This window comes from Fukomys damarensis, unplaced genomic scaffold (genome assembly GCF_012274545.1).
Source record: "Fukomys damarensis isolate Sample0158 unplaced genomic scaffold, DMR_v1.0_HiC HiC_scaffold_19, whole genome shotgun sequence".
Taxonomy (NCBI): Eukaryota; Metazoa; Chordata; class Mammalia; order Rodentia; family Bathyergidae; genus Fukomys; species Fukomys damarensis.
Window position 1 is genome coordinate 3,472,284 of NW_022900931.1, and position 27,303 is coordinate 3,499,586.

General features: G+C 59.8%; 1 protein-coding gene and 1 long non-coding RNA gene across 6 annotated transcripts in view; both read right to left on the reverse strand.

Moving 5' to 3' along the window:
* Positions 1–15: 15 nt before the first annotated feature.
* Positions 16–5,885, reverse strand: LOC104869210. Its single transcript, XM_010634324.3, has 2 exons — positions 5,103–5,885; positions 16–4,784 (listed from the first exon to the last, which is right to left on the reverse strand). The coding sequence occupies exons 1-2, from the start codon at positions 5,544–5,546 to the stop codon at positions 4,158–4,160; spliced, it is 1,071 nt and encodes a 356-aa protein (XP_010632626.1). The 5' UTR covers positions 5,547–5,885; the 3' UTR covers positions 16–4,157.
* Positions 5,886–5,907: 22 nt separating this feature from the next.
* LOC117286936 overlaps positions 5,908–27,303 on the reverse strand; it is a 28,724-nt gene continuing 7,328 nt past the window's right edge. For 2 of the 5 annotated variants that reach the window (XR_004518092.1, XR_004518094.1), the window contains exons 2-3: positions 16,377–16,433; positions 5,908–14,848 (exon numbers count right to left, since the gene is read on the reverse strand). This is a non-coding gene — a long non-coding RNA (uncharacterized LOC117286936). Of the gene's footprint in view, positions 14,849–16,376; positions 16,434–26,857; positions 27,273–27,303 lie in introns of those variants that run through there. The other 3 variants (XR_004518096.1, XR_004518095.1, XR_004518093.1) reach the window with 3 other exon arrangements.

The window sequence follows — 27,303 nt, forward strand, 5'->3', positions numbered from 1 at the left end:
CACAGGAGGCCAGGGGACACCTAGATCTAAGGTTTGAGGACACACTGCCCTCGGTCTCGGGAGCCGTCCAGGCCAGGTGACAGATTCTGCTCTGGCTGCACGCTCGTGTATGATCTGTGGCAGGGGTTGCTGGGGAGAGGTGGGGAGACGTGAAGCCGGATTCCGCCAGACAGGAACAGGGGCTCAGCCAAGCCCAGAGGCTGAGTCCACATTCCTGGGGTCCTCTGAGCCTTGAGCACATGGCTACCGAGGGTGCTGCCAGGCCGTGGCGGGAGATGTCAGGTCAGAACCTCCGCAGACCCATGCCCAGCTCTGCCCCTCCCTGGTCTGGTCTTGCCCATCCATGGTTCCTGTTGGCAAGGCTGGGCCCATGCCTGCGCCTCGGGGCCGCTGGTGACCCGGCAGGGAACCCTCCTGGGGAGCAAGGCTGAGGACTCAGAAGGGGGACCTGGGTTCCCTTGGGAAGTGCCCTGCTGGCCCAGCCCCTGCCAAGGGGTGGCTGGAGCCAGGGTGGGGAAGCCATGGCTGCCAGCTGAAGTTGGGGACGGGAGGACAGAGACAGCATAGGGTGTGGCAGAGTCGCTTACCATGGGAAGGGGCCCCTAGGGAGGCCTCTGCCTGGCTGTGCCATTTCTCAGTCAGCCTGAGATTTGGGGCAGGGGCCTCCCAACTTCCTCCATCCCGGCTGAGCCTGAGGCACCTTTCTGGGCCTCCATGTCCCCATCTACCCCACGAATGCTGTCCTGCCACGCCAGGAGTGACGGGAAGGGGGGTGGTAATCCCCACGGTCGGGAGGACTTCCTGGGGGTGGAGCCACGAGGTGGGACCAGGACAGACACATAGCTCCCGTCTACGCTCTACCTGGGATTTGGCTCTCTTCGTCCCAGCCACAAACTCCTATTCATCCTTCAAAGCCTAGATCCAGGCTCACACATTTATCTGTCTGACAGATGCTCAGAGTGTCAGCTCGGTGCTCAGTAGGCACTGGGTGTGGGATGTAGAGGACAAGGACCCCAGCTGGGCCCCACAGCTTCTTTCACCCTGAGGTGTCTCCCTGTCCAGACTGGACTCCTCAGAGGCTCCCTAGGTGCACCTGGGCACTGCAGCTCTGAGGCGGAGCTGTGGGGTGGGGTGGGGAGGAGCTGCCTGTGCCAGGCTCCAGCTCCCTGGCTGGGTCCCAAGGGCACCCTGTGACCTTTCCCCTGGGTGTGGCCGGGACACATTTGAGCAGGGCCTGGGTACTCTTAACAGGTGTCTTCTGGGCTGCAGAGCCCTGGGCAGGGCTTGCTACCTTTCTCAGCTACAATCTCCTCATCCCAAAGACAGGGAGAGATAGCTGGGCACAGAGGTGCACGCCTGTAATCCCAGCACTAAGGAGGCTGAGGCAGGAGGATCACAAGTTCAAGCCTGGGCAATTTAGTGACTTAGTGAGATCCTGTCTCAAAATAAAACATAAAAAAGGTCTGGTAGAGGGCTAGCTCCACAATATAGGGTTTGATACCCAGGACCAGAGGGAAAAAAAGATGGGGAGAGAGAGACTGCCCTGGTGTGGGACAGGATGCTGCAGCGGGGTGCCCTTGGGGTAGCAGTCAGTGGTGACCTGGGCAGAGGAGGCCAGAGAGAGGGCAGCAGATGGGCCTAATGTGAGCGGAGGCTGGACACATGCTGTGGGGGGCTGTGGCCTCCTGTGGCTGTTTAGAACCCTGGCAAGGAGAGGGGGGGGTCCACAGACTTGGGGGTTCAGGCTGAGGCTGGGTGAGGAACCAGGAGGGGAGGACACAGGCGCGCCAGGCTCTCTGGGCAGGGAGCACCATCCAGAAGCAGGGCCCAGACGGGTGGCAGCAGTGGCCTCGGTCTTGCCCCCCTCAGGACCATGCCCAAGCCAGGCAGGTGGCCCTGCTCAGCACTCCCAGGCAAGGTGCCCTGGCTGAGACTCAGTGCCCGCCGGCCCCAGTGGCCATTGGGCTGCCCTTGCCCACTGCCCCCCACTGGGTCCGAGTCAGCCAGGCTGGGGAACTGGGAAACTGGGAAACTGGCACTTTCAGCTGTTACGTCCACCCGCCTGGACCCCGCACTGCTCCGGCACCCCGTGAGCCTGTGCTCTGGGGGTCCTGGGAACTGAAGGGTCCCCTCAGGGAAAGATGGCACCAGGCTCCAGGAGGGTGGTGGCTGGGCTGTCACCATGCCTGTCCCCTCCCCTGCTGTGTAACCTGATATGCACTGACCTCTCTGGTCCTCAGCTTCCTTGTATGGAGCACAGAGATGGGACAAGTGACCGCAGCCTCTGTGTTGGGGACAGATGAGACTCATAGGACCCCGGAGAGGCGGTGGACAGCAGTGGTTCCCTCAGCCCTTCTCCGGCCATCTTATCTCCTGCGGGTGTGACCTTGGGCAGCATGGCTCCCTGCAGTCTGGCCTGAATCAGCACCCTCCACTCTGGGGGTGGCCCTGCTGGGGACGGTCTTGTCTACAAGGGACAGCAGTCCTACGTGTGCATTCGGAGGTCGTCCCTGCTCCTCCCTCCAGCCACCAGCGGTGTCTCCCAGACTGCAGCTGGAGAAGACGGACCCCTGCTCCCCTGAACCAGCCCCCACCTCCTCGGTCTTGCTAGGGATCCTCATCCTGGGGTCAAGTGTGCACCCACACCACTGCCAACCTGGAGCTATGCCCAGCACATTTCCCTGGACTCCGAGCGCCACCTGCTGGTCAAATCAGGAGCCACTGTGCGCCAGGCTGTGGCTGGCAGCAACCCAGACCGGAGTCCAAGCCCTCCACCGGGTGAGTACAGAAAAACCGAGGCTCCACAGGAGGCAGGGCTTGCCACAGGGATGGGGCTGGGGCTCCCAAAGCCCGTCCTGCACCTGTTGGCCTTGGGGGACAGAGACTCTGGGCCATCTCCGCCAGGATGGAAGTCCACCTGGAGTGCAGCACCCAAGGGCTGTGTGCCCCCAGGGGTGGCCTGCTCTGCCACCCTGGCCAGGCTGAGCCCCAGGGGCCCCACTGCCATAGCACCCCACTCAGGGTCTTGGCGTGAGATGATGAAGTTCAGGTCTGGGCGCCGTGCTCTGCTCAGCCCGGTGGCCCAGCCCGAAGCGTCCACTGGCAGCAGGGCCGTGCAGGAGACCCGAGGCACCCGGAGCTCCGGGACCCCTTGGTGCATAGCCTGCCAGGCCCTGTCCCCATCCGGTGGGCACAGCCTTAGTCTGCCTCCCTCTGGGCTGGGGTGGGAGGGGCTCTGACCCACAGCGTGGGGGGTCAGGGGACGAGGTTTCCAGGCTCCTTGGGTGGCACAGGTGGGCACAAGAGGAGGGACCACACCGCTGGCTCTCACTTCTTGCAAGGTGGGCCGGGTGGCTGCCTGGAGGCCCTGGCTTTGACAAGTCGCTGGGGGGGCATCAGTGAAGTGGGAGGAGGCTGGGTCTGAGAATGAGAGGCCAGGCTGGGAACCATGGGGTTCGGCAAGGTCTGGGGCACGATGCCACCAGTTCTGTCCCCGGTCGCCACCGTGGTCCGAGCCTCAGGGGCTGCCCCTCTCAGAGCTCCCTGCCTGCGTGGACCTCTGCCCTCATAGTGGCCAGGCTGGGCCAATGCCCTGGGGGACAGATGGCTCCTGGGGGACTTGAGGAGCTGGGGGCTGGAATGGGGAGGCTGTGAACAGTCAGGAGGGCTGAAGCAGGAGGACACCTGCTGCAGGCCTTGTCAGAGCCTTTGGTGGGCTCTGGGGCAGGACTCCAGGACCAGATGCTGTGGGTGGCAGCTCTGGATGGGTGTATCCCTGGCCCCTCTGAGTTCTAGAGCATCAGGGACAGCAGCGACCTCCCCAGCTGGGTCCCCAGGGGCTGCTTCTTGCTGCTGATTGGCACTCACGGCACCTTGCTTGGTGCTCTTTTTAATTCACTGAATGTGTAGCTACTGCTCCAGGGGTGGGTGGGTGCCAAGGCCCACTCTTGGTAGGGGCAGCAAAGACAGAACCCCATGCGGTTGCATATGAGGCCACTATGGGACCGAGATAGGCATGGGCTGGACAGAGAGACCTCTCCCCAGTCCTGAACAGTGTGATGAACTCCTGGCCCCAGGGACCACCCTGTTCCCTGCTGGGCTAACGGAGTGACCAGGGCCAGCACTGGGCACAGCAGAGCCCAGCCTCTGGGACCCTCTCACTGGGCCCCGGCCCCTTCCCTGCAGAGAGCGGCCACCTTGGTCCCTCCACGGGGACACTGGGAGCACGAGGGATGTAGGCTCAGGAGCAGGCGCTGGGGACTTCTTGGGCCCCTGACTGCTTCCTGAATGAAACCCTGAGCTTGCTCGGAATTTCGAGCACCGGACCTCCTCATTTCAGCCGGGATGTGGACCCTGGGCCAGGTGCTGGGCTCCCGGGGTTCCCTGTCAGGTCCCATGATGGAAGTGGGAGGCACCCACAAAGGACCCGCTCCTGCCAGGATCCAGAAGAGCTCCCCAGGCCCTGGGCAGCCGATGTGAAGGTCGAAGGGACAGCAGAGCTTAACTGGGTGACAGAGGCTCCGTTTCCAAGTGCAAGAGGCCACGCCTCTCCTCTGGCTACCACCTGAGGAAGCGGCCCCTCGAGGCCAGGCAGCTGCCCCTGTTCTGTCGTTGGAACCTCGACCGGCCCAGGCTCTCCGCTCCAGAATGAGCCACATGCTGGAGCCAGCCACCCACCCTGGCTCCCCCTGACCTACCGTGGAGTTCGGGAAGTCACTCAGTCCCTCTGAGCCTCGGTCCATGCACTGGGGACCGAGTGTCACCCAAGAGAACGTCCTGGCTGCCTGGGTGGACACACTGTGGTTAGGTCCTGGCAGGGTCCCAGCTGGGCAGCTGCCGGGGGCTTGGAAGCCCTGAGGTTGGGGGCTGGCATGGACGGTGTGGCCTGGGCTTTGTTCCCCAGGCAGGGGACGTGCAGCACCCGCAGCCCCGCCTGTCCTGACCCCTCAGCAGAAGTCCTCCAGAGGGGCCTGGCAGGAGGGCCAGGGAGACGCGGCTCCTGTCCTCTCCCAGCCTCACTTCCGCGGTTGCCGAGGCTCAGCCACACCGGCCTTCCCCCCGCAGGTCGCCTGGACTCGGCGGCTTCCTCTGGCTCCTCTCACCTGGCTTGTGTGTGGCAGGACGTGGGGTGTGTACAAGAGCCGACCTTGTGCTCTGCGCTTAGTCCTCTCTCTGTGCCGGCAGCCTTTTCCTGTTGCTATGTCCCAGGGCAGGGGTCGGGTAGTGCAGGGCAAGGGAAGGACAGACACCCCTAGGCCGCTCCGCCCCCTTCCCAGACCCGGCTCAGGCTGGGGTGGGCGGAGCGCGGCGATCACAGCTCTTGGCCGGCACCGCCTCCTACTGCCACACGGTGGCGCTGCTGGGAACGCGCCGGCTGCGGTTGGCTCCCGGCTGCGCCGAGTCTGGGCTTGTCGGGTCGGTGGTTCCAAGGTTCGAAGCAGGTCCAAGTCGGCCCGGAACGGAAGGAGGCGCTCACCCTCTGAGGGCGGTGCCCAGGATACCCTCCCGTGGGGCGGGCACTTGGCCTTCCTGGGCCCTTCCTCCATGAACAAACCCCCCCAACAGGTTTACGACTGGCGCAGCACAAAGACAAATCAGGCGTGACGGCACACACCCGTTATCCCAACCCTCTGGGAGGCTGAGGCAGGAGGAGAATGTAGCTTAGCGCAGAGGCCCTGAGCTCAGCCTTGTCACCCACCCACCTCAAACATAAGACACATTCACTGTGTGTCATGTAATAGTCTATGTTCACCACAAGTTACCTACCAGCACACCGTAAATTAATATTGTGCGTTCATTATATGTCAGTACCTATATCACTGTGTCCAATATTTTAAAGTTCATTTCTCCTTTAGAGTTTTTCATTATTTCAATTTATTTATCTACTTATCTGAGACAGGGTTTCACTACGTAGCCCACACTGGCTTCGAACTCATGACAGTCCTCCTGCTTCAGCCTCCCCAGTGCTGGGACTTCAGATGCGAGCCAACCACACTGGCTCCTGTTGGATGTTGAAGGCAGTGACATGTGGGTCCCTAACTGTCCCTGGACCCCAGCTCTGCCCGCTGATGAACATGTGGGCCCGGCTGTGTGGCTCTGATACCCTTATCTGTGCTTCTCCTCAGTGCTGGTCCTGGACGGCAGCCCTGTCCCTCGGTGTCCCCGTCACCACGCAGGCCCGGGCTCAGCTCTACGGGTGGGGTCTGCTGGGCCATCCGTCCTGGGGCCAAGGTCACAGGTGGCCTTCGTGGACCTCAGGGACCCTGGCCTGCACACAAGGGAGCCTGTCCTTGGTGGGTCCCTTGGGGCCACCGCACAACCTCAGCTTCCGGTCTGGGCCGGGCCACTCCCTGGATAGGGCAGCAGGTGGCGCCTGACATCCCTTAAATCAGACACCACCCTCTGTGCTCACACTGGAAGACGGTGACCTGCCCTGGGCCACAGGCCCTGGAACACCCACAGACAGCTGCTGGCTGAGGGACAACTCCTGCCCTCATGCTTGCCTTTGGGGTGTCCTGACACACACCGGTGGAGAGGCCCTAGAGGTCAGAGAGACACGGGGGTTGGCGTCACCTCCTTCAGAAAGCCACCGGGTACAGGGCTGGTTAACCTCCTTGGGGCCTCCCCTCCATAGGATGGGGGCAGGACAGGGGACTTGAGGGAGGAAGACGCCGCTGCCCCGAGGCTGAGGCCTGGCACCGGTGGCGGGGCAGAAATGACCACTGACTAAGCAGACAGGAGGAGGGAGGCGCCTCGTTCCTGTTACCCACCCTGGCCGTGGGGGACATTAGGGTGACCAGGCCTGGGCTCGGGGGCCTCGCTGCAGCCCCAGCTCTGTCACTCCCTTGTCAGAACAGCGTCGCTCGCAGCACCTGGCCGCTGTGGTGGCCTCCTGGAGATGTCACAGGACTCCTCAGGGAAGGCAGTAGGTTGTATAGTTATCTTCCGAGGGGCGACATCACTGCCCGGAAACCACACAACCTACTACCTCACCCCGCTGGTGCCCTCTCACTGCCAGGAGGGTCTGCCCTGCGCCCTGCTTTCTGACCCTGCCCTGTGGGCCTCGGCCACCAGCGCTGCAGGGCCAGTGGGGCGCAGGGCAGGAGACGGAGACGATGCTGGTGTCTCGGTGAGTATCCCTCTCACCTCCTGTTAGGCAAAGGCCCCTGGGATACCTTCCCTGCCTGGGCAGTCACTGACCTCACCAGAGGCCTGACACTTAGTGGGGTGGGCTGGGCAGGTGCCAGGCATCAGAACGGGCATCCTTGGGGCAGGCAAGGCCAACACACAGAGCCCCCTGATTCTGTTGCACCTCTCACTGCTCTGCAGCCATGACCCCCACAACCCCCCCACGCCCCCCAAGTCAGGGCCCGGTGCTGTGTCCACCGTAGATATCACGGCCACTTCAGGAAAGACAGTAGATTGTATAGTTATCCACAGCAGGGCAGAGCCCCAAACTATACAACCTACTACCTCACCCCAAAGGGCGGTCAGTCTCACGCCGGCAGGGACTCGTGGCTTCCGGGTGCCTCCTGGAGCAGGAAGTGGGGTGAAGGGGAGGCAGATGTGGATCCCGGGGCTGAGAACTCCCCAAGAGGCCACTGGCGTCTCCAGGGACAGAAGGCCACAGGACATGGCCAACCCACGCAGGAGAGGGGAGCCTGTCACAGGCTGCTGGACCACTGCTACCCAGGCAGGGGTGGCCACATTGTCCCCGAGGGGCTCCGCCTGCCTGGGAGACACCAGGAAGGAGGCTGTCACTTTCCGCTCAGTGCTGTCACAGGGTGTGGCACTGGGACTCTGGGTGGGCAGTGGCCTTTTCCCCCACAGGGCTCTGGTCCTGCCTCTGCCACCCACAGTAGCCCGAGCAGACCTTGTGGCAGGACAGGCCACGGGTTGCTGCTCCCTCTTTTTGGAGCACACCTGGTTGCCCAGGGAGGTGGGCCTGCAGACCCTGCTGGGCATCAGAGCCTGGTGCCTGTTCCTCAGGGACCAGGGTTCGGGGTGCCAGGGCGGTGTGGAGAAGTCACTGCTGGGTGGCAGGGCATAGAGTCCTCCCGGGTCCTCACTTCCCCGGGGCTCTGCAGAGCTGGGCTAACGTGTTAACCTTCAGAAGAGGGGCTGCGTGCTGTCTGGCTTGCTGTCCCCGGGTGCAGGGCACCGCCTCGGGCACCCGGCACCATACTCCCTCCCTCCCGGGTCCCTCAGTCAGTGGGGTGAGCACCAGGGCGAGCACTTGGTGCTGCCTACCCCCTGCCCTATGCAGGCCCTGTCCGGTAATGGTGGCGGCCACCCCACTGCCCTATAAGGCCCCAGAAGGAAATCGCAACGTTCTGGACCTTTGGTCGACAGACAGGGTTGGGTGTCTCCAAAATCCGTCCAAGCAGAGCGGCGGGGGGGGGCGCTGGGAGGAGAGTGCTGTGGGGTCTCTGGACCCTGTGGCAATGGGAGTGATGAGGCCTTCCTGGCACTGCCCAGCCATCTGCTTGGGAGCCAGCTGTTGTAGCCTGGTCACGCGGGAGGACGCTAGCTCCGGGTCCTGCCTATCTGGAATCGGCCAGAAGCACCGTCTGCCCCCACCTGGCCTTGGAAGTGCCCAGAGGAAGGCAGCGGGGTGGCACCTTGACCTGGGCCCCTCCCCTTCTGGGATCTGAACCGGCCTGCCAAGCCGACAGAGCGGGGCACGGGGCAGGGCTGCCTGGTAGGCGGCGCTGGCTGGATGACTGCTGCGGACAGAAACTCTACTCGGCCACCTTTCGGACCTGCTGGGTTTTCAGAAACAGAAGCAAAAAGCCTCAGCCTCCAAAGACAGAGGCCTGGGGAAGGCACACAGCACCTGGCTGCTGGGGCACTCAGCAGTGCCAGGCCACTCAGGGACTCCAAGTCTTGGGGACCCCAAAAGCCAGGGCCGACAGGACCAACCCACTTGGCTGTGAAGGTCCAGTGAGGACCTGAGGTGGCGCCCCCTTCCTTGAGCACAGGCCCCGACACCTGGCTGTCCGTCCGTCACGGCAGACGCCCCCGTGTGCCCCCTCCTTCCCACATCCTGCCAGCCTGGAGTGGCCGAGTGCCCTGGGCCGGCCTCCGGGCCTCCTCAGATGCCCGCCAGGCCTCCCCTCCCATCTCCCGGCTTTTGTCCAGGATGTCCCAATGCCAGATGCTGCTGGCCCACTTTCCTCCTCAGAGGCCCCCTGCTCCTGGGGTCCCTGCTCCACCCCAGAGCTCCAGGCCCAGCCCACCCTCCATGTCGGGATGGTGCCAAGGTCCCAACCCTGCGGCCTCTGGGCAGAACCCACGCCACTCTCCTCACCTGGGGACCCTAAACGGGATCCAGATGACTTCTTACACAACGACCAGTCACGGGGAGTGGGGCAGCCGTTTCTGAACCAGTGGGGAAAAGATCCCACCTTCAGGTCTGGGGTGGGGACTGAGATGTGCCAGTTCCCCCTGCCCTGCAGCCCGGCCCAGGATGTGACCTCCAGCCTGAGCCTGGGGATGGCAGGGAAGGGTCCCAAGCGGGGCCAGGCAGCAGGGTGGGCAGTCCTGAGTGAATGGTGCAGGCTGAGTAGAAGCTGCCGGGAGCGAGCAGTCAGCAGACACCCCACCATCTGCCACCTCCCAGGCCCTGCCTAACCTCACGCGTGTTTGCCTTTGGGCGGGTGCTGGGTAGCCAGGCTGGGGAGGAACAGGCCAGCCAGGACAGGTGCTTGGAGGCCTCAGTGGGCAGGTGGCCCTTTCAGGGCTGGGTGGATGTCTGGAGCGAGCGAGGCAGGCAGACAGTGTCACCCTGAAGTCACCTCAGGCTTGGCTCAGGGCCACTGGGAGCCAGAATCCCCCCCACCGGCCCCCCTGCCCGCCCTGATTAGGTTTCTCCCATAAAGCAGCCAGTGTTTCTGCTCAGCAAGCCGTGCCAACAATGGCGTCTGGGAAGGACGGAGGGCTGGCATCCGGGGCTCCCTGCGCAAGGCCCATAAAGTTAACGAGACGCGAGCCCTGGACAGGCTGGGGCTCAGATGTGGCTGGCTGGGGCACCCCAAAGTGGGCCACACCCATGGGGCCATGCCAGGTCATGGTATTTTAAGGAGCCCAAAACTACAATGTCTTCATGTGAGATTAAGAAAAATAACATCCACAGCCAAAAGGACCATCCTATAAAAATATCAAACTTACACAGAGACAGCGCAGGCTCGCTGACCGTCTCTGGCCCAGCTGGGATGTGGCTGGGCCAGGAGCAGGCACCCAGAGGCCTTCAGGTCCCTAGAACTGCATCCTGGGGACGCAGTGGCAGATGAGCTGGGATCTGGTGTCACAGGCCCTGGATGGGACCCACGGCCGGCCAGCCCTCTGGGGCTGCTGGGACCCAGGTCCCCTCCCTGGAACTGCTGAGCCTGGCACATAGGGCAGGAAATGCCACCTGTGAGTCTGTCCCTCCCAGGCTCTCTCCTGTCCCTGGAGCCCCCAGGCTTGGGGGAGGACGTGAAGGACAACAGGCAGTGACCACAGAAGGCCTAGTGAATTTGGCAGCTTCTGAGCTGAGGAGGGGCCCAGGCAGCAGGTTTGGGGGCACAGCCCAGACTCTTGCTGTCTCCACACAGCAACCAGCTGCTGGCAGGCTCAGTGGGTGCTGTTCATGGAAGCGGGAAAGTTGGGAATCATACCCCAGGGTCAGGTCCAAGGATTCATTCGGTGCCCAGAGAGGAAGGTGGAATCGCATAGCCTCTCTGTTCCCAACTCGATTAACCCCCAGGCAATCCTGCAGCCTCCAAGGCTCAATTTATCTCCAAAGATTCGCATCTCCTTCTCCCCGTCATTCACGGCTGGGGCCTGGCCCTTCTCTGGGGATGTCTCCTGCCTGGGGAAGCCTGGGCTCCTGTGCTCCCTCCCAGGAGGCACCAGCCTGGTGTGACACGTAGGACAATACTGGCTTGGGCAGGTGGGCAGTGGGTGACCTCCTACCATCCTGTCCTTTCTGGGGTCTTCAGGAGGATCCAGGACCACAAACATCACTTCCAGGTCACAGAATGCTCTGTCTAGGATCTGTGAAGGTCTTGAGCCACTCAGAGGTCTAGGGCAGGGCCCTGCTGTATACCAGTGGCCTCCTCCACAGCAAGAACCTGACCCACAGCATAGCCACCAGCCACATCTCACCACACCTGGCGAGACGCACCTTTATCAGGTGTACCCACACTGTCCTCCACGTAGACACTCTCCTGATCTTGAAAAGCTGCCTGGAGGCCTAGAGTGCCCTGTCCCCCTAGCAGCAGGCTAGGCTGGCCAGCATCCCGTACACCCTCCAGCACGTGCTGCTTCTGATCCACAGAGCACTGGGGTGTCAGAGGAGGGACCTGTTGATACCAGACAGAAATAGGGCAGGAAGCTCAGCAGGAGGCCCGGGGGGGTTCCCCATGAGCAGCTGCTGGCTCCAACTTGTGCACAGCAATGTCTGGGCAGCCTGGGCCCTGCTCCTGGGACTGGGCAGTCTCCTCCCTGGAAGCACCCTGGCCTGCTTCCTGGGGATGGGTGGAACCTGTAGAGGCCTCACTAACCACCAGGAGGCTCTGGCACTGCTCAGCCAGGACACCCTGAGGTTCCCAGGGGCCAAGGGCTAAGGAGTAAGCAGGGGTCACAGGGTATTGCCCCCTTTCCTGTGGGCAGAGGTCCTTTTTAGAACCATCCTCACTGCACCCTCAATGGCTAAGCCTCCCCCAACTACCACAGCTTTAGTGTTTGCTCGGTGGGGAAGCCTCAGGGGTGGCAAGGGGCTGGGCAGGGCTGGGTAAGGGGCCAGGTCTCCCAGGCTGCCTTGCCAAGCGGCTGACTATGCCAAAGCCGGGGCAGCCATGGCCAAGACCAGGCAGGGTGGGGCTGGTGTTGGGCTCCATCCAGGCCGCCCAGGGCAGGCAGTGGTCAGAGGTCTCCCTCCCACTTTCCCTAAGGCCACTGCCCATTTCAGTTACAAAATGGCGGAGGACTGCGGCGGCCATTTTGTGGAGCTCGGGAAGACAAAGGCGGCTGAAACCAGAGGGCGGGGAACAGCGGGAAGCCGGCAGAGAGGAGGAGGAGGAGGGACATCCACTCCAAAAATGGGGCACTGCCCTGCACGAAGCCCTGGGATGGCCTGGCCAGGGAGCAGGGCAGGCAGGCCTTCTAGAACCTTCCTCCTGCCCAAGAGCACTGAAGCCCTCCACAGCAGACTGCGTGGCCTGGATTTAAAGTTCTTCACCTTGGCCTTAGGGAAGAGTGGACCCGCTTTTGCTAGGTTGGTGGCCTTTAGCCTGGTGGCCCAAGGGCAGGTCTGTACTCCAGGGACTGATGCTGCCCACAGGACCAAGGATGGCCAGCAGGACTGGTTGTACCAGAGACTGGCGAAGCTACCAGGTGGCCATCAAGGGGATGTGGGAGGACCCTTCTCCACCGCTGGGTCCTGCCTATGTGTGTCAAGCTACTCTGTCCCAGCCACTTCCCAAATATGTGACACCCCCCAAAACCTATAACTCCTTCCCTGACCCTTGTTCATGAGACTACAGCTCCCAACTAATACTGCTGCTCTCACATCCAGTCCAAGGCAGACAGTGGGCCCTCGATGAACCCACAGAACCCACCAAGGAGGACCTCCAGGTAGTTGCAGGGATGTCTTCTTCCTCTGCTCTGCCCTGGATGTAGGAGAGACAAACAGAATAGCTCTAGGGGGCATATGTCCAGCCTTGGCACCCCTCCTGGCCTATACAGTGGGAAACAATCCCACTCTGTAGACAGGTAAACTGAGGCCTGTGGTGGGGGGTGGCCAGCAGTGGAGCCCTGCAGGGATTTCAGAGGGGCAGATGATATTCACAGACCCAGAGACTCAGGCATTGGATGAGGACCAGCTGATTCACAGCTGGGGACAGGGTCTGTGTCAGAAAACAAGAGGGTAGACTTGGGAAGAAGCCCACAGTCTCCTTACAGCAAGGGGTTGCCACGGCAACATGGGCAGTACTGAGGGCAGGTGGTACCACCAGCCTGTCATTTGTGCAACCACAGTTGCCCTGACAACCCCAGGAGTGGATGGCACACCAAGGGCCTCCCCTAGGTTCTACTTCTCCTTGGTGGGGGGGCAGGTCTACCTCACAGTCACAGGGTCTTGGGTTCAAATTCCAATCCACCCAATATGGCTGCCAACATGTGAGCCAGTGCCAGGGCACACGTCCCCCAGGGAAGGCCAGTGTGGATGCTCATCACACCAGTGGCTTTTGCATAGTCACAGAGTGGTGTGGGAGGGCCAGTTTTCCCCAGTGCCAGGGGTCAGGGAACATAGACCCAGAGGTGCTGAGCTGCCTGGGGTCACACAGCTGCCAGGGGCCTGGATGCTTCTGCCCAGGGAACCCCAGGAAGCCCCACATCAAGGAGGCCCCACCTCTCCTCAGGGCCCTCTGGGTCTGGCAGGCATTTTTGTGGCTCGGGGCCCTCTGATGCTGGCTTTTGTTCACATTTTCCTGGGATAGAAAGACCAAGCACAAAGTATTTTAAAGGGCAAACAGGACAAACTGGTCACCTGGTATTAGAGCAGACCTGTCCCTCCCAGCCTGCGCGAGGCCACCTGGACATCTGCCCTCACTCCTTCACCTGCAAGTGAGAAGGTCAGTAGCTCACCCACCATCGAGGGTCCCCCCGCCCGCGACCCTGTCCAAGCTGAGGGGGGGGCTCCAGCCCCCACCCACATCCCAGCCTAGACTTCCCGTGCACCCCCCGTCTCCCTGTCCTCCCAGGGACAGGTGACTCCCCTCAGACAGGCATTGTGGCCATGGCTCAGTGTGGGTTGTACGCCTACCACAGGCACCAAAAATGGACAGGCGCTGCCCGCCAGGGAGTCCATGACAACAGGTGGAAGTGGTAGGGGACAGGGCCAGCAGGGTTACCATGACTGGGCCTCCCCTGTCCTGGGTCCCTCTCTGAACTGACTTCAAGGAGAGCAAGTTCAAGTCAATTAAAAACCGCACCCTGCACACCTGTGACCCCGGCTCCTTTGGAGGCTGAGGCAGGATGACTGCTAATTTAAGGCTATCCTGGGCCACTCAGACCCCAACTCAAAATAAAATTTTTAAAAAGGGCTGGGGACATGGCTTAGTGGTAGAGTGTTTGCCTAGCGTGCGTGAGCTCCTGGGGTTCAATCCTCAGCCCTGGAAGACACAACCAAACCAGCCCGGCACATGTGCCGCAACCCTCTGGGACTCGGCCCTGGTCTAGGAACTTTGCCCTTGTGACTCCCTGCACGACAGAACTTGGAGGTCAAAGACCCAGGGAGCACTAGAGTCCATGTGAAGGACCCACCTGGGTCATGGTTTTACTTGCCACTGTGCCCACAGGACATGGGGACCGTGGGAGCATGCTTGGGTCCATGTGAGGCTGAGACACAGCACAGCCCGGAGCAGAGGACCAGGCAGCCCAGGCCCCAGGACCCTTGGGACACAGGGCTGATGCACTGAGTCCTAGGTGGCACCACAGGGAAGGCAAACAGGCCAGGCCACTGTTCCAGAACCTCATGGTAGCCAACCTGGAAAGGCTCCTAGGCCTCGTCCCTGGCAGATCCTTGGCCCCTGATTTCCCAGAAAGCCTGGTCCCGCCACTGCAGAGAGGCTGTGGGCGTCAGGGGCAGCGGTCAGCACTAGCCCAGATGGGTCAGGGCGCATGGGAGTCCCCAGGCCTGTGAGATGACGTAGACATCACCCACAGGTGTCTGGCTCCAGGCGGTGGCCAGGACGGGGTGACAGCCCCAATTTCCAGCCGCACTACGAGCATTGTACTGACCTGGGCATGTAGTCTGGGCTGCAGCATCCCTGTTCCTGGGGAAGTTGCCAGCAGCAGGTGAGACCTGGTGGGAGACACTGCGGTCAGGCCTGGGTGCGGCCTGGTGTGTGAGAGCCCCACCCCCATTCACCTGCCGACTTTGGTTACCAGGTCCGGAGACTCCTGAGGCCTGGGCCCCGCACCTGGGCCCCCCGGGTGGCTCTCAGGCTAGGGAGCCACCCTGTCTGTGGGACACTGTGTCCAGACCCTGTGCCTCAGACATCTTGGTTCCCTGCGCTGGGCCCCAAGGGGTGCCAGGCAGTAGCAGTGTGTGGACCCAGTGATTGTAAGTGACAGGCTCTGCCTGGTGTGGCCTGTTTAGGGTTGGGCTTTCAGGACATGAAAGGAGCTCCCTCTCTCCCTCCCTGCCTTCCGTGGCTGGGGGTTGGGGACATCTGGCACTCAGCGTGGGTCCATTTTCACTATCACTGCTGGGGTCAGTTCTTCCCAAATGTCACTTACTACTGTGATGGCTTCTCCTTTTGGCTTTGGAATCCAGGAAGCTCAGAGCTGAGCTTACAGGTCTCCACCAGCAACGGGGAGGCTTCTTGGTGGTGTGCTTCTAGGCCTACCTTCAGTTTTCCCTTTGCTTGTTTTTATCTTTCCGAGTGGCCCATATTCTCTCTGTGGCAGGGCATAAGTAAGGGAGCAGGTAATACCCCGGCTCCCTCCTCGCATATGACTGGGCTCCACCTCTGCATAGGTCTGGAGCCAGATCTACCATGACCTCCCAGGACCCCAGCAGTGAAGGTGGGGTGGGGACCTCTAGGGGTTGGACCTGATGCTATGCCTTAGCCCTCCCGAGGCGTGGCTGCCCCCGTGTATCCTTGGGGACCTGATACTGGGTCCAAAGAGTTGTAAGGACCTTAAAGCCCAGAGGGCTGGGCAATGCCACTGCCACACAGCAGCAGCCTCAGAGGAGCAGGTGACGTGGGCAGAGCCATGGCTGTCGTGGGGCTTCTCAGGCCCCTCCCCACCCAGCTGGGTCACCTCCATACCCATACTTCCCTGGCTGTGACACTGACTGGAAGCCACGTGACCACAGCAGGCCTGGGCTCTGGGCCCTGAGACCCTTGGGGCCTCATGGACAGAGGTGGCCTGCATTGCATGGGCTCCACCGTGACAGGCTAAGGAAAGGGAGCGTGGGACACCGGGGCCACACGTCTGGGTGGCCTCCCATCCTGAGGGCGTTTACTACAGGGGAAGATTGTCCAGCTCCCTACAAGGCCACAGGCACTCTGGGGTTCACTGTCTACCCCAAAACTCCTGCTCATCTTATGAGTGGGTAAACAGAGGCTCAGGCATCATCAAAGCCTGTCTGATTGGGCAGCTAGTCTGGGTTGGGCTAGGCCACCTCCTCAGGGGCACGGTCCCTGGCCTGTGTGCAGGCCTGGGGGTTGCTGGTTAAGCCCCTCAGGGACTCTGGGCAGCACAGGGCCATGAAGTCAGGCTGCCCCTCCACTCCCTGAAGGACCCGGTGCATGGCCCTTCTCTGCCAGGCCAGGACCCCAAGGCTCTTGGAACCCGGGTAGGCCCTCCCTACCCAGCCCTACCTGGGTGTGGGGTCCCAGTGCCCACTGATGTGGGCTCCGCTCTGTGACAGCTGTATCCTGCAAGACATAAGGAGATGGAGATGTCAGTGCAGCAGGTGGCTCAGGACCCCAGAGGGGGACAGAGGGGGGTCAGCGCCTCCCCCTGCACCTCTCAGTTCCCCCACACCCACACAGAGGACCACAACCTGCCACTCGCAGGGGTTCTGACCCGAGACTCTCAACGTTCCCAGGAGGCACAGCACCAGACCTGGGTCCTTGCAGCTCAGCTCACGGAACTTGCACTGCTGCGCCCCAGGCCTGGGAGTTCTGTCCTGGGACCTCTCCTACATGGCCATGTGTCCTGGGGCTCAGCTCAGTGCCTGGCAACCACGGGACGGGAAAGGCGCCCCACGGTCCTCACTCTCAGAACGAGAACCCCAATATGGTCCTTGCCACCGAAGTCTGACTTGAATGGCCGCCTAGCCTGTAAGGGGGACACTGAGGCCCAGGAGGTGGCCCTCGCCAGGGTTGCTCCACCCTCTGGGCAGGAACCCCAGCATTTCTTTCCCCGCATGCCCATGTGTCCCAGCTCTCACAGACCCCGGGGCACAAGAAGGTGCAGCCAGTCAGGTGCCCCAGTCGCCTGAGCATGGCCACCCCAGAACCACCACCTGGACTGGGGCCACTTCTGGTGGACATGAGCTCCAGTCCCCACCTCTGTGGCTTGGTTTTGTGGGGCTCCTGAGGCTCCAGGGTTGGGAGGGACCCACGGACGGCTTCTGTGGGACCTGCTGGGGGTCGAGGGAGCTATTGAAAAACTCGCCCAACCCTCTTCTTGGCTCCAGAGAGGGCCCAGGCAGGGAGGCCAAGGCACGTGGCCAGTGCCCAGGACCACAACTCTGCTCAGAGGATGGCGACGGTGCCAGAGAAGCGGGTACAGGAGAGGAGCACACAATTGGGGACCTTGGGCCAGAACATGTGCTGTCCTGCATCACGGCAGAGAGACCAGGCCAACCCAAGATGCCCTAGACACTGAGTGCACAAGATGTCTGCCCAGTGAGTCCCGAGCCCCTCGGTTGTCCCTGAAGGAGGTGCTTCTCCTACTGATGAGAATGGCCCCACGGCAAATTCAAGCCCAGCTCAGGCACCTCAGCGACTCAGAGACCCTGCCTCAAAATAAAAAATTAAAAAAGGGAAGGGAGGATAGCTCAGTATGAAGGCCCTGGGTTTGATCCCTGTGCGGCGGTAGGGCTGGGGTTCTAGTGTGAGGGGAAAACCAAGTCATGGGCTTGTTTCCATCTCAAACATGGAGTCAGACTCCAGACCGAGGTGTTTGTCCTAGCTGCACTGGGGTGAGAGGTAAGGAGGCTAGATTTTCCCTAAAGCAGTGTCACTGTGACGGTCGTCAGCCTCACTGGACGGGGGAGCTGGCCTCATAGAGCCTGGTCCCCTTGCTCCACTCAAATGGCAAACACGCCCGGCAGACAGCCCCGGACCTCAGCACACGGAGCTGTCTCTCTTCCGGGGATGACGAATAGCGATAACCCAGCTCTGTTTCACCTCGGCCAGGTGCTCAGTTTCGTATAAACCCTCCCTCTGTTGCAAAAGAAGTATGTACATTTTAAGCCAGATTCGGGATTTTGGAGACATTGCGATTTTTTTGTTTGTTTGTTTTCCTGGTACTGGACGTTGGACTTCCCACTGAGCTACATACCCAGCCTTTTTTGTTTTGAGAAAAGGTCTCATTAGGTCACTAAATTGCCCAGGCTGGATGCAAACTTTCAATCCTCCTGCCTCAGCCTCCCAGAGTGCTGGGATTACAGCCCTGCGCCATCACACCTGGCTCTCTTTAGCAAAGCTCTGGGACTGAGAAGCAGAGAATGCAGAAGCAACCCCGATCCTCTGCCCAGCTCTGTACACAGTGCATCCATCCAGGTGGGGTTGTGGATGTGTGGGTCTCACATGTAGGGACCACGGGTGCCATGCGGAAGGCCCATGAGGGTGTCCACTGGGTCACCGTGTCACAAACATCCCAGCCTGGGTGAGCGGGCTGCCCAGAGTATCAACACCCATCAGCTGCAGTGCACTGACTCCTCCGTCTCCACGTGTGACTGTCTCACCCCCAGGGACCCCGCAAGTTGGGCCCTGAACAAAGCTCAGGGATGCCATCAGGCCCTAGAACGTTCCGCAGACCACCCATGTCAGAGGTGGATGGGGAAACCAAGGCAGCAGGCAGTGGTGAAGGCCCAGGATGTGTGCAGGACAGCGGCGGGTCTGGCACAGGCCCTGTGAGGGGCTGAGTGCCCCAGGCCCCAGCTTCCCCTCCCCTCTGGTGGCTGGGGTTCTGTGAGGTCACCCCAGATATCGATGTTGCAGTCTGGCACACAGAGAAGCTTTGTGCCTCCTCCACACCTGCTGCCCAGTGCCCACTTAGGGCTCAGCCCCGGGAGACGAAGTGGGGCTTGGGTGTGGCTGTGCCTACCCCGAAGGTCCCCAGGGCACAGGTGGGAGGGGGTGGCAGAGACGCCAAGGAGCTGGGCGCCTCCCATAAATCACCCTGCCACACTTTCTAATTATCCGGGCACTTAAGCTCCTCTTGTCTTGTCTTCCCCTTTCCCTGGGGAAATTTCCTTCATTTCCTACATTATCCCAGCCTCCCGGATGTCTAAATCAAGCCTGGGCCCAGCGGCAGCCCACTGCCTGCACAGGCTCCCTGGGCTTACTTTTGCCGGGCTTGTGTGTGTGCGGGTGAATGTGTGTGTGCATGTGTGTGTGCACACAGTGGTGGCTGCCAGGTGCAACCACCCCAACCCAAATTTCATCCCTGCCCAGGGCAGAAAACCAGAAATGCCTCCACACCCACCTTTCAAGGGGCCCATGGGCCTTGTCACTATCCCGGGATGGACAGCAGCCTCCTCCTTCACTCTGTTCTCCCACAGGCTGAGGGGCAGGGTCACGGTCCCCGCCCAAGGACGAGGACACGGCGGCCAGGGGAGGTAAAGGTCCTGCCCAAGTCACTGGGCTGATTCGCCCTGCTGCTAAGTGAGCTGCAGCCCAAAGAACTGCTTCCGTGACCCCTGCACCCAGAACCCCTCTCCATAGTCAGGCAGCGGCCCAGACGGTTGAGGGAGGAGCCAGAGCAGCCATCAGGCCGGCAAAGCATCCCCGAGGGCCTGCACCAATGTCCCTCTCCCGTGGGGCCAGAGGAGGCAGGTGCTGGGCCGCTGGAGCGTGGGTCGGGCTGGCCTGGCAGCTCTTCCCAACTGACCGCAGTGCCTTCCCCGGGGCTGAGCTGGCTGCGGATTTTCAAAAGCTGGAGCTCATTCTCTGCCCCCACTGCTGACCTCTCGCCATCTTGGGCACCATCCCAGCCTTGCTCCCCGCGTTCATGGCCAGGTCACCAGGTGCCAAGGGTGTGGTAGGCACAGCTGCCAGGCCGCCGGCTCCCCGCAGAGCCAGGCCTCCCCACTGAGTGTCCCTGGGCTCCTGCTGGCGCTTGACCTCTCCTTCTCTGCTCAAGCTCCGTGAGTCCTGCCCTTAAAAAAACCTTCTGTGAAGTCAAACAAACAAATCCTCAGTCCCAGGACCAGAGGGCTGGCTGTGGGGCGGCTCTGGGCTCTCCTTTTGCTTCCTGTTTTGGCACTGAAAGGAACTTAAGAAACCATCCAACCCCTCTCATGTTACAGGTGGGTAAACCGAGGCCCCGAGAAAGGAAGGGGCGCTGCGACGGGCTCAGGGACCCTAACTCAGGCCCAGGGCTCAACCCAGGACCACAGCAGCTGCTGGCCAGAGCCTGCCAGATCAGAGCAGCCCCACCGTGGGCAGGATTCTGGGCACCGGGATGAAGGAGGCCAGGGCTGGACCCTGGGTTCCTTGGCACAGGCCGAGTGGGGCTCCACAGACGAAGATAGAGCCCCTCGGGACACCCCGGGCTCCAGGAAAGCAGGCGCTTTAATGGAAACCAGTCAGCGGGCCAGCCACTCCCCCCACTCCCGTTGCCATAGGGATGGGAGGGAGGCGGAGCTCTGGCGAGGCTGCAGCAGCAGATGTGGCCTGTTCAGGGTGGCCTGGCAGGGGCCTGGGACGTGGTGGGCCTGAACCTCCCCCCACTGGGCCTGAATCCTGCTGGGGTCATCTCAGCCTGCTGGTGACTCTGGGGGAAGCCTCCGTGCCTGGACCCACTGGGAAAGCTGTGTTCATGGGCACGGGGGACGTGGCACGGAACGGTACTGGCCGGTCCCTCTGCATGGTCTGCTGGATTGGGCTCTGGACAGCCCAGCCGGGCCTCCTTTCCAGGCTGCGCCAGGCTGGTCACCCTGCACCCCGCAGTCAGGGCCCGAGGGTGGAAGTGCTCCGTGCTGCCTTGATCCGTAAGGACGAGAAGGGTGGTTTCCTCCCCACGGGCTCACTCGCTTCCGTCCTGACGCGAAGACACTGGACCACATGGCCTTGTCCCAGCCCAGCCCAGCCCCAGCATCTGGGCCGTAGGACTCGGAGGACAAAGGCAACCCCAAGGCTCAGCTGATGCGCCAGGTCACAAGGGCAGGGTGTCCGGGGCGCTGGACAGCCCAAACCAGTGGGCTTCAGAGGAAGGGTGACAGCAGTCCAGCGGGGGTCAGTCCTTAGTGTCCCCAGAGCCAGCATGAGGCGACTCAGGCCCTGGGGACAAGTCCTCATTCTGGGTGTCTGGGAAGAGCTGGCTACATTTGGCATCTGAGAGAGGCTGAAGATAAACAGGGTACCACATGGTAAAGATCTGGGTTAGGGTGCAGGCTCTGTTACCCCTTTGCTGTGTGACGGGAGAAGTTTCTTCACTTCTCTGAGCTGCAGTTACTTGTGCAGAAAACTCAACAGCTGCACCCTGCTAGACTGGACCAGGTTTACCCTGTGTACTCCACAGACTCGCCTCCAACTGACAGCGATCCTCCTGCCTCAGCTTCATGACTGTTGAGATCAACGCATTCACAGGGCCTGCTGAATTTTTTTTTGCTGTTTTTGTTTTTAAAGGATATAAAAGACATAGCCAGGCCTGATGCTAGTAGGTACTCAACAAAACCCCCATCCACCCTGAGGAGCTGAGCCCTCTTGGGGAATCTGACATACTGGCACCCCTTCCTGGAACCACATGGCCCTGGCTCTCCCCAATGGGCACTCCAGGTCTCCCCGGGCTTGCCAGCAGGGCTTGGCCCTGCCCTGACAGCTGGACACACTGACCATGGGAGCTATGCCCATCCTGCCATGGCACCTGGCTGAGGCTACAGTGGCCTGGCTGGTCCCTGTAGTGTCCACCTGCAGGCTGACCCCTCGGCCAGGTGGCACACGGGTCAATTGAGCATGACTCCGTCTCACAGATCACAGATTGGAGGCCCGAGATACAAGTGGTACTGCCCCAGAGGGGTTGGCACCTCACTTCTGTACCAGGCAGGGCACCCATACTGTGCCACTGGGCCTTCCTTTGTGGCTGAACAGACTGGGCACAGCGGCCACCCAAGGTCACATGTACTCACACCACGAGGGCACGGTGGGTCCCTTGGGGACCCCTCAGCCCCCCAAGTCAAACATGGCTGCATGCCAGCAGGGAGCCCCAGCAGGGTAGGAACACAGATCCCCGGTTCCTTCCACCCACGCGGTGCCGGAAGCAGGGCACACCCACTACAGGAATCCTGGGCAGGGCCCGGCGCCCAGGAAACTGGGTCAGAGGTTCCGCACATGCCGGCGTGGCCAGCTGCCTCCAAGGCACCCCACCCGCTGCTCCCCATGGGGGTGTACAGGTGCCGGGAGAGTCTCAGGGCCCAGGGCCCACTGTCGACTGCTGCCCGTCCGGGCGCACCCCTGCATGTGGCCACTGTTACACTGAATTCACAGTGAGGGACAGCAAGGCAGAAGCAGCAGACGTCTCTGAGGGAGCCCAGATCCCAACTTCTTCCTCCTGAGCCCCTACGGCACTGTCTCAGCAGGCACCGTCTGGCCAGCACCAAGACTCCTGTGACGCCGGGACTCGGAGGCCCTCGTGGTGGCATGACGAGTGTCCGGGTGCTCTGGATGCATCGCACTGCCACCCCGGCCCCTGCCCTTTGGTGTCCCCCGGGTGTACACCTGTCCTCAGGCGACACGGGGCTTCCAGCCAACCCCCACCCCCAGCCCGCCTTCCTGGATCCTGCCCCGGGCCAAGCCGGCGCCATTTCCTGCGTGGCCAGCTGGGAGGCTCCCTGCCACTGTCTCAGCGTGCAAATGGCGGCAGGAGGTGACAGCGGTGGCCGGGCCGGGGCCTTCCAGGGAGAACAGAGAAGCTCCAAGAAACCCTGGGTGTCTCGGAGGCTCGGGAGGGCAACCATCATGGCCCCTAGGCCGTGCCTGTGCCCACTTGGAAGGGACCGGTCTGCCTCTATGACCACTGCCGCCAGCCGGGCCGAGGACCACAGTGATGAATACACAGCATGCACACGTGCGGTGCCTGACCCAGCTCCGTGCATGTCTGCCTGGCCACCTGCACAGACTCAGTGACGCTCACCAGTGAATGCCACAGCAGAACACTCCGGAGACTCCAGGGCAGGCATGGCAGGGCCCGGATCCCATCTGCTGGTTGAACCTCTGGGAAGCCACACAGAGTATCTCTCAAGGGTCACTGCTTCAACGTGTGGCAGGGGGAGGCGGACCTTCCCTTGCAGGCGCTTCCTGAGACTCGAACGAGTGTCAGCAGTAGAGGGCACTCTCAAGGGCAAGCTCTCCAGATGGTCAGCTTGATTACACCTGCCATGCCCATTTTACAGACAGGCAAACTGAGGCTCTGAGAGGTACAAGTCTCACCTTGAACCCAGGGCTTGGCTCTTGGTTCTAGAGCACTTGCTTTTCCAAACATAAAGGGCATCCTGCCACAGGACGGCCCCAATGGCGAAAGTAGAAGCCCTATTTATTACCACTGTCACAGCTATCACCACCGGCATGCTTACCCTGGCACCAGGACCATCTCATTCTGTACCTCTTTAGAACACTTGTGCCAGTGGCTTACTCCTCTGACTCTACGACAGCAGGTTACAGACTACAGGCCAGCTGGAAAGGACAAAGTGGTTAAAAATCTGGCACCACACCTTGTACTCCCAGAACTCAGGAGGCTGAGGCAGGAGGATTGCTGGGCATTCGAGGCCAGCCTGGGCCATGTAGTGAGTTTAAGGCCAGCCTGAACTACAAAGTGAGACCCTGCTCCAGAACAACAAAAAACATGAAAAAAAATAAAGTTAAAACAAAACAGAAAACCAAAAACACCAGACTAAGGAGCAGCTAGGGAACATAGCTCCCCCCCCAAATTTCACCAATTTTTCATTGCTGCTGTTGTTCGTTAACATCTATAGCAACAGGTACAGCCCTCAAAACAAACGACACCAAAGTGCTTGCGTGAGCACGCAGGGTCCACTGGGAACAGGGCCCTGCCCCACCCCAATGCAGGACACCGTCTCCCAGTGAGGAGCTGCTGTCCAGATCGCCCCCAGATTCTGGATGAAGGGCAGATGCTTAAGACATGGGAAAGGGGGAGGGGAAAAAAACGCAAAGCCTCAGAGCTGATCATGTCATACTTATGTGCAAATTCGCAAAATAAACAGTTACCATCATTCGTGAATTACTGTGGCCATAAAACTGCTCTGCCCTAGAAGGTGTTGATATGGACCATAAATACTGAGGCTGGGGATTTGGCTTAGCGGTTCCGGTGCCTGCCTCAGCAAGTGCAAGGACCCGAGTTCGATCCCCGGTACCAAAAAAAATTAAATAAATACATAAATAAATTCTCTACTTTATCTTGGTGAGATAATTTTTAAATTTATAGCTCCTCTATGTAGTTTACCTGCATAATTTTTTAAAAAGTTTGGATGTAAACAGATCTTTAGGCCATCCAAAATATCATCTAATTTTCCACAAAGATCTCAAAATAATTTCCACCTAAGTTCTCACAGAACAGCTAGTGAGTGAAGCTCTTCCCTGCAGAGAAGGAAGATATTCGATTTAGAAGTCTCACACCCCACGAGTCGGAACTGAAGTCTCGTACTACGCAGTTCATACAGAAAAAACAAGACAGAAACTGGCCATAAATTAAAACCTGCGATGTCCTTCAACACGGGGCAAAGGGAGCTTTAAAAGATGAAGACCAGAAATCAAATGAAAATTTGACAAAGGTGACGGTTGCCACTATACCAAATTTTCCAGGGGGTGAGAAGATCATCGAAGAAGTCTGTTTCTACACACGATGCAGCTTGTTTATTCTGACCCCAGTTCTTTGAAACTGTCGACTTCACAATCGAAATACGCTGTGTGTTCCAACAAGTGCCGGGCGGGCGCGATGACAGACCGGCCCATCTGTGCCGTGAGAATGTATAATTTCAGCCTATAGTGGGATTTATATAGAGGCAACGATGTGGAGCGTGCTTTGCGTGGTACTTTCTCAAAGAAAAAAAAAAGAAGAGAAAAGAAAAGGAAAGGGGTGAGGTGCCCGGTGGCGCAGCTCGGTGGTACAGCACTTGTCTGGCAGGCCCAGGCCCCCCAAAAATACTGCCCAGAAGTCCTGGGCTCCTGGGAGATTGCTGAGATGCTGGCTGATAATTTTTTTTAGAAACAGAATCCACTGCAGTTTACTGTTTTTTTGTTTGTTTGTTTTTTCAGGGTGGTCAATTGGTAACCCAGTCAAAAACTTCAGATGATAAATAAATCACCACAGGTATAGGAGGTCCACACACAAAACAGAAGCCACAAGAGTGCAAACTACAAACTCAGAATGAAAATCCTCACTTATATAAATCAACTGTTGTTTTTGTTTTTTTTTCCTGCTGCTTGCCCCTATCTTGTCCAAAAAGAAGGTAAATTATTGCTCAGGGAATTTGACCATTTATCATTCTAGAGTTTAGGATTCAAGCTCTATTTACCTACATTAATTATGCCCCCAAAAGAGTGAAGAGTGCGCTGCTAATTAATACTGTGAATTTAAAAAAAAAAAAAAGAGGCTCCCTTTCCTTCCTTCCCAACTCTGTTTCGTCTGGACTCTTTCGCCTCTAAAATACACTGCACTGGATTTTTTTCCCCCTATTACTTTTATTTTGCCACCAGTGTTTTATTCGATGCTTGATAAATATTTGGGTGGGATAAATGCTCCAGCTTGCGGCAGCAGAATGTGGCTGTCACAATCATGAAAATGTTTTAATTATCTCCGCTATATACGCCTGTCTCTGCAGCCCTGAGCCCTCTGTAGCGACTGCTGCCTGATCTAAGAACAAAAGCAGCCACGCTACCCCTCATGTGAGCGGAGCTGCGTGTTCGGATTCAGAGGTGCCCACACGCCTCCTCCGGACTCGTCAAACAAAGATGTATTTACGTGGGAATTTTCCTCTTCATGCTTTTACAACTTTCTGGGTCTGATTTTCCATTTCCCATAAATCAAGACTTCAGCTCCCCTTGAATGTGGGAAACCAGGCCGAGTCGGGCCGCTTTTGTCAGCCCGCCAAAGGGTGGAGGTGAGTGGGCAGCCCAGCTCCGCGAAACCCACCGAGAAAGGGCAGCGATTCCGCAGGGCCCGAGGCCAAACCCTGGCAGCCCCTGACCCCACTCCGGGATGGCAGCGGCACAGCGGGAGGGGGCACAGGTCTTGGAGGGAATCCCAGCGCTGTGGCCACATTTCTGGCTCTAGATAGCCAGGCACACTGTCCTGGCCGGAAGGCAGCAGGCCTGGGGACCACCCGAGGGTCTGTCTAGTACATGGTGCCCACTGCACCCCCAGGCAGTTACCAGCCAGACACAGCACTGGGACGTGGAACCCCCAAACTTAAGTACTTAAAAAGCAAAGCTCACAACCTCAGATCCCACCCCCAACAACGAACTGAGAGCCAAAAAAAGAGAGCTTTCTTTCTTTTCTTTTTTTCAAAAAATAAAATAAAACGAAAGGAAGAAAGAACTAGATCCCCAAATTGTGATGTGGTAGCATTAGAGATGCAGGACAAAATAAAAGGGCCTCTGTTTCTGGACGCAGAGTCCTCCCTCCCATGTGTCCGGCCTCCCCTGCCCGCACCGCAGAGGCTGCTGGGAGAAGACGAGGACGAGTCTGGGGTTTTTCCCTTTGCTACTCCTGGCACCGCCAAAAATAAAAATAACGACAGTGATGAACACAACAGCCTCTTCCCCACCCCCCCGCAACAAAGCAAGACAACCAGGCAAGAAAAGGTAGGCCGTGCCTCCGGGTACCTCCTGCAGCATTCGTTCAAATTATAATTGAATAGGCAGCTACTGTGAAATAACAAACATTCATTTTTATTATGATTTCGAAAGCCAGTAGCTTTGGATCTTAAAAATAAATGGGCTTGGCTTCTGCCTCTGCCCGGCAGTTTTAAGATGGTGGTGGTGGGGGTCTGAAATAGAATTTGGGGTTTCGGATGAGCCAATTAGAGGAGGAGATGTAACGGGCACGGAGCACAAGATGGCAGGGCCCTCTGCTGTTTCCAGCAGGAAGAGGGGAGAAGGTGACTTACCAAGGTGCCGGAGGAAGACGCTTGGCAAAAACCAGGAAGTGGAGGTGCTGTCCTCTGCACTGGCCGGTCACCCTGGCAGGGGGAGGAGGGTGGGTGTCCCCAGGTGTCAGCCCCGGCCACTGGGCCCTCAGGCCTCCTGGATTCTGGCCACCCATCACCCCTGGGTCCCTGGGTCCCGGCCTGAGCCCCGGACCCTCCGGCACCAGGTAGGGAGGGCAGGACTGCCAGGAGCAAGTGGCGCTTGGGAAAGGCCCTGCCGCCGGCCCAGGAGGACGAGGAAAATGCTACTTTTGTCTCCTGCTCTCATCTGGCACTGGCTGCCCGGGGAGGGGGGGCCAGAGGCGGCCGCTGCGGCTCGGCCCCGCCCACCGGGAATATTGGAAAGATGCTGGTGGGTGCCGAGAGGGATGGCAGACGTGGCAGAGGTGGGTGGGCCGGGCCCCCAA

Bases quoted from the DNA above. Each gene is read 5' to 3' on its own strand.
- LOC104869210 (XM_010634324.3), bottom strand. From the start codon at position 5,546: ATGGAGGAAGGGCCCAGGAAGGCCAAGTGCCCGCCCCACGGGAGGGTA. The intron at 4,785-5,102 runs GTGAGAGGAGCC...GTGTCCACCCAG, and splicing joins TCCTGCCACACACAAGCCAG to GCAGCCAGGACGTTCTCTTG.